General features: G+C 44.8%; 1 protein-coding gene across 6 annotated transcripts; it reads right to left on the bottom strand.

Moving 5' to 3' along the window:
- Positions 1 to 9,353: 9,353 nt before the first annotated feature.
- Positions 9,354 to 11,200, bottom strand: LOC123409661. 6 transcript variants are annotated; one of them, XR_006612881.1, is made up of 4 exons: positions 10,913 to 11,200; positions 10,543 to 10,805; positions 9,867 to 10,126; positions 9,354 to 9,768 (listed from the first exon to the last, which is right to left on the bottom strand). XR_006612881.1 is itself a non-coding variant. In XM_045102534.1 (2 exons), the coding sequence occupies exons 1-2, from the start codon at positions 10,083 to 10,085 to the stop codon at positions 9,466 to 9,468; spliced, it is 522 nt and encodes a 173-aa protein (XP_044958469.1). In that variant the 5' UTR covers positions 10,086 to 10,519; the 3' UTR covers positions 9,354 to 9,465. The 6 variants fall into 6 exon arrangements, 1 of the variants encoding a protein (XP_044958469.1); XR_006612886.1 differs by having other exon boundaries at positions 10,543 to 10,770; positions 10,913 to 11,196; XR_006612883.1 differs by having other exon boundaries at positions 10,543 to 10,759; positions 10,913 to 11,194.

The raw sequence follows: 11,200 nt of genomic DNA, 5'->3' as shown, positions 1-11,200 counted from the left end.
CCGGAGGTAAAGAATGGTATATACGATTAAGGGTTTTTTTACATCAAAAGCGTTTCGGGCATCACCGACAATGTGTCGGGACCATCGGAAGGGTTTCGGGGGTCAACCGGGAGGAGCCACCGGCCCCAGGAGGCTACATTGGCCAAGTGTGGGAGGGAATCGGCCCCTAGGTGGGCTGGTGCGCCTCCCACCCAGCCCAAGGCACAGCAAGTAGGTGGAGGGGGCAAACCCTAGGCGTGGGAGGGGGCCCAAGGCCCACCTAGGGCGCCGCCCTCCCCTCTCCACCCTGGCCGCCGCCCTCCTTGGCCCCAGATGGGCTGCCGCCACCCCTAGGGTGGAAACCCTAGAAGTGGCGCACCCTCCTCCCTCCCTCCTATAAATACCCAAGGTATTGGGGCTGATTGAGAGACGAACTCTCTCTCTCTCTCACGGCGCAGCCTTACCTCTCTCCTTCCTCGACCTCCGCGGTGCTTGACGAAGCCCTGTCGGAGTCTCACGTAGCTCCATCGCCACCACGCCGCCGTGCTGTCGGAGCTCTCTCCCTCAACCTCTCCTTCCTCCTTGCTGGTTCAAGGTGTTGGAGACATCACCGGGTTGCACATGTGTTGAACGCGGAGGTGCCGTGATTCGGCACGTTGATCGGAATCACACCGCGATCTGAATCGTTGCGAGTACGACTCCATCAACCGCATTCTAGTAACACTTCCGCTTAGCGATCTTCAAAGGTATGAAGAAGCTCTTCCCTCTTGCTCGTTGCTGGTCTCTCCATAGATGGATCCTTGTATGAAGTAGGAATTTATTTGAAATTACTACGTTACCCAACAACCATACCTTAGGGATCGGTCCTATCCATGGCGGGATCGCCGCCGTCGCCTTCATGCGGTGAACCGGCCGCTGCGCCACCTCTACCATGTCTGTCAGACGCCCTCGCCATGCCGAAACCTCCCTTGGTACAGCCGCATCCGCTTCTCTGGCCAAATCCTCATCCGATCCGTCCTGGAAAGACTCACAAACATGGTGAGATGGCGATGGCGAGAGTACCTCCACAGTCACAACGACCTTGCCACCCTCGACCTCATCTTCCTCTTCGTCTCCGACCAATACCCAAAAGCGGCCGCCCGGCCTTGGGGCATTAGCCCGCTCTAGGGAGCGGGCGGTCACCGCGGTTGCTCCTTCCATTCCACCAAGAAAGATTTCACTAAATAGGTACCCCAGATGACAAGTTGTTAGATGCGGTAATTTGTGTAAAACAATGACAAAGTTAGGGATAAAAGCTAAAATTTACACTTTTATAAAACCAGACAAACCGATTGTCATTTTCGTTAATAAGAAAGAAGGTGTTGGTACACATAACCCAAAGAAGAGCGAAATAGGATTACTTGCATGAAAGTTCATTTTGGCTCCCAAGTCCATATGCTCCTGAAATCTGTACCACCAGTTCTCCTCGTGATGCGTGACATGCTATATATTCTGGGTTGTATTCATGAGCATGGATCGATTATTCAATACTGGACTGGCCCTACACTATTGGCATTTAATGCACCCACGTCCATCTGAGAGTTGTAGGTCCATACGGAGACACACTGGTCGCCATCAATTGGGCAAGCCATAGGATGTTAGCGTTACACGTAGGGTTGTAAGGAAAGCTTGAGGCTCATGATCCGCTCGAGATCGACTTGTTTTTAAACTCGATTCAAGGTCGACCCAAAAGTAAATAAATTGAGTTTGAACATTTTATGCAGCTTGGCACAAAAACAAGTCGACTTTGAACAAATACTAGCTCCCTCAATTTTAACTCAAGAATTCGACATAAAATCATTATTTTCAAAAATCATGCCATATATTAAATGCAACAACGAAAACAACAACAAAGCATTTAGTCCCAAACAAGTTAGGGTAGGCTAGAGGTGAAATCCATAAGATCTCGCAACCAACTCATGGTTCTCGCACATGGATAGCAAGCTTCCACGCACCCTTGTCCATGGCTAGTTCTTTGGTGATGCTCCAATACTTTAGATCTCTCTTTATGGACACTCTCCATTTTATTAAATGCAAATAAGATAATTTATTACCATATATGTTGTCCATGATTCTCTCCATTTTATTTACTAGCAAATATGGAGGCTTAATTAAATGCACAGAAGAATTAAGCCCAATTCACCAATAATTTGTTTTCCTAATTACATGTTTGTCGTGGATCGTAATCTTATTTTGATACTAAGCTTTTGGTTGTGAGAGAATAAGTCAAACTAATTTGAAGAACTAATTTAGCTCGAAACTAGCTCGAGATCGATCGTTACAAGTTGCGTACGAGTCGTGTTCTATAGTTCGACCATAAGCTTCACTCAGTCTTAGCCCGCTTGACTTTTAATACGAGTTGAGTTGAACCAACTTCAACTCACTCGAGCTCGACTCATTTGCAGCCCTACTTACGGCGCAAGCCAGCCATGTCTCCACACAGCTCTCACCTACCCCCTCGTCCCAACATGAGCAATTTTGTCAGGGTTATGGCTATCAACTATAACTCTACAATTTGCAGCGGACATCAAGGACAATGAATTGCAGTCCATAATCGACGAGGCAATGCGGAGACACTCTTATTCCGAGTAAAACACTACAATTCAGAATGTGAATGTTTTCAGTTCAGTAATTGCAAATCATGCCTTGCAACCTATACTCTATGATGCAACAAGCATGCACCGCAAGTTCTGAAGACACAAGCTATTGTTCTGCATATATCAAAATGTGGATGTTTCAGTTCAGAAACTTCACACGTTTTTTTAAAAACTACACCTCCCCCGCTTTAGCTTGTGCAAGAAATTTCTTAATCTCAACTGTCAGTCTATCATTCAGTAATAATGAAGAACAACCAAACCTCACAGTATATCCCACCACACAAAGTTTATCTGTGTTGCCTTTTCATCCAGCTAAGCGCCTGTTGATTCATCTTCCACTTCGATTGAGCTGACCCCTTCATGATCATCGTCAATCAAAATAACTGCTCGCCGTCAACTGCATCTTCGACTGCAGCGGTAGACGAGGCGTACCATTGTCAGCTGGGCACTCGCATGACATGTTGTTTTCTGATATTGGCTTCCCCTGCAGTTAGAACATGCACTACAAAGTGGATTTCGAGAAAGCATATGACAAGGTTAAATGGTCATTCCTACAACAAGCCTTACGTATGAAAGGATTTGATGAGGTGTGGAGGAAACACGTCGAATCTTTCGTACAAAAAGGAAGCATTGGAATTAAAGTCAATGATGATATAGGGCATTTCTTCCAAACGCACAAAGGTCTTCGGCAGGGAGACCCAATGTCACCTATCCTATTCAATGTAGTTGCAGATATGTTGACAATTCTTATAGGGAGGGCTAAAGAGGAGGGCCAGATAGGTGGATTAGTACCTCATCTAGTTGAAGGTGGTGTGTCCATCTTACAATATGCTGATGACACTATTCTGTTCATGGAACATGATATCGCAAAAGCCAGAAACATGAAACTCATATTATGCTTATTCGAACAGTTGTCGGGTTTGAAAATTAATTTTCACAAGAATGAAGTGTTTTGCTTTGGGAGAGCCAAAGACGAACAAGATTCATATAAACAATTGTTTGGTTGTGAATGGAAAGCCTACCGTTCAGATATTTAGGAATCCCAATTCACCACCGTAAGTTATCAAGCGGAGAATGGAAAAGTACGGAGGAACATTTTGACAAAAACTTAGCTGCTGGAAGGGTAAGCTATTATCATACGGAGGAAGGCTGATTCTCATTAACTCGGTTCTCACGAGCATGCCGATGTTCCTTCTGTCCTTCTTTCTCGTACCGATCGGGGTATGAAAAAGATTGGACTTCTATAGATCCCGCTTTTTCTGGCAAAGCGATGAAGTTAAGCAAAAGTACCGGCTTACTAGGTGGGATATTATTTGCAGACCTAAAGACCAGGGAGGTTTGGGGATTGAAAATTTAGAGGTAAAGAATAGATGTCTGATAAGAAAATGGTTGTTCAGACTCTCTGTGAAGTCGGAGGGTATGTGGGTACAAATTTTGCGTAATAAGTACTTACAAACGAAAACTCTAGCTCAGGTTACAGTCAAGCCAAATGATTTACCTTTTTGGAAAGGCCCGGTGACAATGAAAGCAGCCTTCTTCCAAAAGCAAGATTTATAGTAGGTGATGGTAAGTCTACGAGATTCTAGGAGGATACATGGCTGGGGGATTCGCCTCTAGCCATGCAATATCCGGCTCTCTGTAAGGATGCATACGTGGCCACAATATTACAGTCTTATCCTCTAAATATTCAGTTCCGAAGAGCTTTGATAGGTCATAGATGGGAGGCATGGTTGCATTTAGTTACAAGACTCATGGATGTCCAGTTGTCGGAGGATACTGATACGCTTCGTTGGAAGCTAACATCCAATGGCATCTTTTCTATAAAGTCTATGTATTTAAGCCTTATAGATACAACAACTATTCCCAAGTCCAATTACATATGGAAAGTCAAAGTTCCCTTACGTATCAAAATCTTCATGTGGTTTGTTCACAAGAAGGTCATTCTGACTAGGGATAATTTGGCAAAGAGAAATTGGGGGGGGGGATTAAACGTTGTTCCTTCTGTGAACACGATGAGACTATCAAACACCTTTTTCTTCAATGCCCACTTGCTAAAATTCTTTGGCGAACAGTCCGTATAGCTTTCAACATCATACCACCGGATAGCATCGATACGTTGTTTGGGACGTGGCTAAATGGGGTAGATATTTCTATGGCCACGCATTTTTGTATAGGAGTATGTGCATTACTTTGGGCTATATGGAATTGCAAGAATGATGTCACTTTTAACATATTATCAAATGTCAATTTCTTGCAGGTACTTCACAGGGCGTCGGCGTTATTACGTATATGGTCGTTACTCACACTGCGGAAATCAGGGAGCCTTTGGTTACTGGGTCTATTCGATGGGAGATGGTAGCACGGGATATCTACAACCGGTTTGGATGGCGGTCCAGTAATAGGATAGATGGTTAGGCATCTAGGTCTATTTTATAGCCGGTTGTGGCATTTTTATTATCCCTGTATGGATGTCTTTGTTATTTTGGAGCTTGTTTCAAACCTCTAGATGTTTATTTTAGATTGCTTAAATAAAATGATTGCATGCATCGTTTTAATGCACAGGCCGTAGGGAACCCTTCTTTTTTTTAAAAGAACATGCACTACATCGTTAAACGGCAGAACCCCATACGCACCAGCGGGAAATAAAGAACACTTACAGAGCATCCGCAGACAACTTTCTACATACACTTTGTCTTCTCGACGTAGAGCCTACTTTTACTATGCGGCCAGCAAAAATAAGTCACAAACAAAAAAGAGTTAAATGCATGGGCGGTCCTTAAAGTTTAGGAGGAGTGTCAAGTTGGTCCCTATTCTATGAAAATGCACGTCTGAGTCCTAAATGTTTGTTAAGTGATTCATGCGAGGTCCTTTTCTCGTCTGACCAGCTTTGACCCACGCCACGTCACCGCATATTTGCATGAAGCACCCCCAAATCTGATGCAATAGCGACCGCGGTCCCGCTCCTCTCGAACCCCTGTCTCTGTCTGTGGCGATTTGCGAGGCGACCGGCGGCGGTGGAGTTGCATCTCCGACGGGCCGACAGCTGAGGCGGTCCCGCCGACGCGGCGGCCGTGTGAATGGCGCCCGCAAGCAAGGGGCCCCTGCTACGGCGACCCCGCGATCCGCCGCCGCGCTACGGTAAGAAACCTAACCCTATCTCAACCCCATGTCAAATCGAATTAGATGTAGATTTTGACTAGATTCATGATACTTAGGCCCACTTGAGGAGCTGTTCACAGTAGAAATCAACTATGGTGGATTCTTTTGCGGATTAGGCTCGTCCAAATCTTATGTCGATGGCAAAGTTGCTCGTTTTGATGGATGTGAAGCAGACACTTGGTCGCCTTCGTGGCTTAGGGATTTTATGCGGCAGCTAGGGTATTCTGAGTCAGCAAATTATAGTTTGTACTGGCTGCTGCCTGGAAAGAACCTAGGTACAGGCCTTCGCATTGTCGACAGTGACACTGACACTCTAAGCATGATCGCTGTGGTTCCCAAGTTTCAGTTTTTCCAGTTGTTTGTCGACCACAAAGATATGGCATATCACAATGTACTGGATGGAATTCAACTTACTGGCACACCAAATATTTCTTCAATGATGACCCCCAATTCTGCTACATGTAATGTAGAAAGTAGCAGTAGCAGGGTTCCACCAATGCAGCAGGAGCAGCAACAACAAAATGTTGGGCATGAGCTTAGAAGAAGCCAGAGGAGACAAGCAGCAGAAGGAGAAGGTCACATTGGCTTAGACAGTGGCAGTGAAGACAGTGATTGTGACTCAAACTGGGTTGACTCTGACAATGAGATTGGAGCAGATGATGATGATCTATTCAATGAGTGGGTGGATGAAACATTTGATGACATGAAAAAGAAAAAATCCAAACTGGAGCAGGACAGTGACTATGATACAGATTTGGAGGAGCTTGAAGATTCTGACCTGGAACCTGCAGATTCAGGTGATGATGTTGTAGTAGTTGACAAGAAAGGAAAGAAGAAAGTAATGAAGAAAGTGAAGCTCAAAAGGTGGAGGCCAGAGAACAGCAAACAAGTGGAATTCCACATTGGCATGGTGTTTCTGTCTGTTGTTGAGCTCAGAACTGCAATTCAAGAGTATATTATCAAGCAAAGGGTGTAGGTACACTACAAGAAGAATGATTTGCAGAGGGTCAGGGCCTGCTGTATGGGAGAGGGAAATTGTCCTTGGTACTTGTATGCTGCACCTGACAGCAGGACTAAGTCATGGATAGTGAAGAAATATGTGGGACAACACTAAGGGAATGGCAGCTGAAGCAGTTCACAGCCAAGTATTTAGCTGCCAAATACTTGGAATCTTTCAGAGCATATGACAAAATGTCACTCAAGAATTTTAAAAATGTTGTGCAAGCAGATTTCAACATGGAGCCTAGTAGAAGCAAGCTTTCAAGGGCTAGAAGAATTGCACTGCAGAAGATACATGGAGATGAGTTGGAGCAGTATAATTTGCTCTGGGATTTTGCTGCTGAAATTAGAAGATCTAATCCTGGGAGCACTATGTTTGTTAGTGCAAAAGATGGAGTGTTTGAAAGCTGTTACATGTCATTAGATGCATGTAAGAGGGGGTTTTTGGCAGCATGCAGACCTATTATATGTATTGATGGGTGCCATATCAAGAACAAATTTGGTGGAGTGATGTTGACAGCTGTTGGTGTTGACCCAAACGATTGCATATTTCCTATAGCCATCGCAATTGTGGAAGTAGAAGATACCAACAGTTGGAAGTGGTTTCTAAGCACATTGAAACAAGATATAGGCATAGAAAGTACAAGGGCATGGACTCTGATGAGTGACAGGTAGAAGGTAAAACCCTGTATATTTGTTTACTTGCTGACCTGTTTATTTAGACATAGAAAGTATATTTGTTTACTTGCTGCCCTGTTATCTGCAGGGATTTATAAATGCTATAAATGCATTGTGGCCTGATGCACAACACAGATTTTGTGTAAGATACCTGCATCAAAACTTTGCTAAGAACTGGAAAGGTGACATCTTCAAGAACAAATTGTGGCAAATTGCAAGAGCTACCCGTGAGGCAGATTGGCAGAAGTACATGGAGGAGATGAAGGTGCTGGATGAGCAAGCATGGCAGTATTTGGATGCAATTGACCCAAGATATTGGTGCAAAGCTTTCTTTGATCCACTTTCAAAGTGTGACTTGTTACTGAACAATAGTTGTGAAGTGTTCAACAAGTATATTCTTGATGCTAGAGAAATGCCCATTGTTACTAGTCTTAGCAAGATCAAGGACCAGATAATGACTAGATTTTACACCAAGACTTTAGAACCAGAGGAGTGGAGTGGAAGCATCTGTCCAAAAATTAAGAAAAAGTTAAACAAAAATATTGACTGGGCCAACAATTACCAAGCACTACCTGCTGCTGCACACATTTTCAAGGTTCTGGGGCTGCATGGTGAGTATGAAGTGAACTTGCTGAAACTAGAGTGCACATGTAGGGCCTGGCAGCTATCTGGCATTCCTTGCAGACATGCATGTGCATGTTTAAGGCATGAAAGGATAAAGCCAGAAGAGGTGGTGAACTCATGTTACAGCATTGCTGCATTCAAAGCTGCATATGCTCAAGTGATAATGCCCTCCAGTGATCCTAGAGTGTGGCAAAAAACCAATGGACCACCTGTGAGACCACCAAAATATGACAAGCGGGTTGGTAGGCCCAGGAAGAACAGGAGGAAGAATCCAGTTGAGGAGGAGGAGGGAACTAGGATGAGCAGACATGGAACCATTGGCCACTGCAGTTCATGCCATGAAATAGGTTACAACAAAAGAAAATGCCCATCACTAGGTAGAGGAGCAGTAGGCCATCCACAACAGCAAGCAGCAGCAGAAGAAGAACCACAACAACAAGCAGCAGAAGAAGAAGAACCAGAGCAACAAGAAGCAGCAGAAGAAGAACCACAACAACAAGCAGCAGAAGAAGAAGAACCAGAGCAACAAGCAGCAGCAGAAGAAGAAGAACCAGAGCAAGAAGCAGCAGCAAAAGGTCTTTCTCCACGGCCAGAGCCAATTCAGATACTGCTACCAGATGAGGAACCAGAAGAAGCTCTCCAGATGACACAAACCAGACAAAAACTACCAATCAAGAAAAAACTAGTGCCACAATCCAGGAGAAGTGCTTCCAGTGTTGTTGCATCCTCAACCACCCCTGATTTGTCCACAACTAGCATCATTGACATTCTGCAAGAGCAGGTGAGTACATATACCTAGTCCTGCAATTCTGCAACAACAACTGCAACACTGAGAGCTGAGTATTTAATGTCCCATTTTCCTTTTTTTTACAGGCTGCATCCACTCAGCAATCTAAGACTCAAATTTCTGGTCCTCTACCTGAGAGCCAGTTTATTGCAGGTTGTAGAGATGCTCTACCCCCTCCCAGGTCAACAACTGCAACACTGGGCTTGAAAAGGAGGAAGAAAGTGCCCACCAAAAAGAAAGAGAACATAGTCCCTTAGCTGTAGATGATGAGTGATTACTGATGGTTATCTTTTGGCTACAAAACTAGTGAAACCTGATGGTTAGGATATATTTTGAATGGTGCATGGTGCATGGTGGTTTGTACTGAAACCTGATGTCAAAATGTGGTGACTGGTTTCACACAAACCATTATCAATGCAACTATTAAGTTATGTGTAATCTGGATTTGCAAAGTATCAGATGAATGTGATGTCAATGCTTGTTCCTGCTAGTTCCTAAAAATACTTTTTTTCATTGCAAGTTCCTGATACATAGTCTGCGACATCGACAACATTCTTGCAATCAACAACACAAAAGATTCATTGCTAGTTCCTGCTACATAATCTACTTAGCTACAGCCACATACAACATTATTGCAATCAACACAACCAAAGCAGTAATCACATGCCTACACAGCACAATCAATTGATCCATCTTATTCAGACATTGTTCCATTTTCGGAACCAACTGGTCCATCTTTAGTCCACTGCCTATTTCCTCCTCAATTGCTTCAAACCGAAAGTCGCCACCCGAATAATCAACAGATGCAGTGCCAGCACCAGCGATGAATCCATTTGCGATTAGGAATGCAACATAGTTGTCCTCCCCATCTTCCCAGTAGTAGTGATTGCATGGATTCATCCCCTTCTTCAGAAAGAAAAGTTCAAAAAAAATCAGAAAAAACAATGGATTCAATCAGCATTCAAATCCAAATGAAAACCCAAATCTTGAAGTGAGAAACTTACGCCATGATTAGGGCACTTGTAGAACACACGTCCTGGATTAGCTACTGATCTGGAAACGCACCGAACCGTGCGGCGCATTTGACAGCACGGACACGGAACTAAAGGCAGTGCTGACCCGAGAGGTGCAGGCCTTCTGGGTCCTAAAGCTACTGGCAGTGATGCAACCGGCGACGAAGCCTTCGATCTATTGCCACCAGACGAGCTACCAGCGAGAGACATGGCGGCTGGAGAAGAGAGCTGAGGAAGAGCAAACCTAGGGACTGGGGAATAGAAAGACAGAGTCTTATAAGGGTTCAGATGCAAATATACACGACCCAGACGAGAAAAGGACCTCGCATGAATCACTTAACAAACATTTAGGACCCAGACGTGCATTTTCATATAATAGGGACCAACTTGACGCTTCTCGTAAACTTTGAGGACCGCCCGTGCATTTAACTCAACAAAAAATTAAAAGCGTGTGATTTTCCACTCCAGTTCACAATTCATAAACACAACACAAAGTATGCCTAGTGTGTAAAACAGTCGTGTAAATGCAACGAGCTAATGCACCCAGCACCACATCCTTTTTTTAACTGATCTAACATATTTTTGTATATGCAAATGAGCCGGTGTATGCCCCACATCATCTAATCCCCTAACCATTTAGCAAACAAATGACCACGAAAATGAATACCTTTTTGTCATCGTGGGGGTGACCAACCTGATGGTACCGTGCTTCTGGCTTCTGCTAGCTGATGGAAAACAGAGATTAAAGAAATCACCTCTGCGTCATCTGGGCGTCACCTTGCTCAAGCACCTCTCCGTTATCGCCTTCACTCTCACCGAAATCCTCCCACTGCACTGTTCCCCGCGTCTTCTATGCCCCATCTAGATCCATCGCCCGATTCATCCTGCCCCGGAGCTCCACCACACACCATGTCCATTAGAATAACTGCACTGTACGCCTCATCCGCGAAGATTGTTGAGCTATCCTCAGGCGGCTGTCGCCGAGATCCAACAAAGAAATTAACCTCCAACCTCGAGAAAACAATGCCCATTTTTACCTGTCCACTGGAGGCATGAGGTAGTCGGTCGCCATTAGAACCTTTGCTGGTCAGGCGGCCAGCCAAGTAGAGTAAGCAGTCCGCAAGATCGCCGCCGCCGCGCTCTAATTTTTTCTTGGCTCGATCCCCTTTACTCAAACAGAACCGAATCAGCTGCTGGATGGGAATGGACTCATTTGCCTCGCCTGACTAGTGGGTCTACTTGACGCATTGTACCCAGCAGAGGAACACTTTGCGTCTGACACATAAACGCGTTGCGCTAGCCTGCCGTTAAGGACATGTACAATG

Source organism: Hordeum vulgare, chromosome 1H (assembly GCF_904849725.1).
Source record: "Hordeum vulgare subsp. vulgare chromosome 1H, MorexV3_pseudomolecules_assembly, whole genome shotgun sequence".
Lineage (NCBI taxonomy): Eukaryota > Viridiplantae > Streptophyta > Magnoliopsida > Poales > Poaceae > Hordeum > Hordeum vulgare.
This window is presented reverse-complemented; position numbering and strand designations above follow the sequence as displayed.

What these genes read in the sequence shown, in the direction of transcription:
- LOC123409661 (XM_045102534.1), bottom strand. Translation starts at nt 10,085, where the DNA reads ATGTCTCTCGCTGGTAGCTCGTCTGGTGGCAATAGATCGAAGGCTTCG. An exon ending in ACAAGTGCCCTAATCATGGC is followed by an intron (nt 9,769 to 9,866) that starts GTAAGTTTCTCA and finishes TTCTTTCTGAAG; the next exon opens with AAGGGGATGAATCCATGCAA.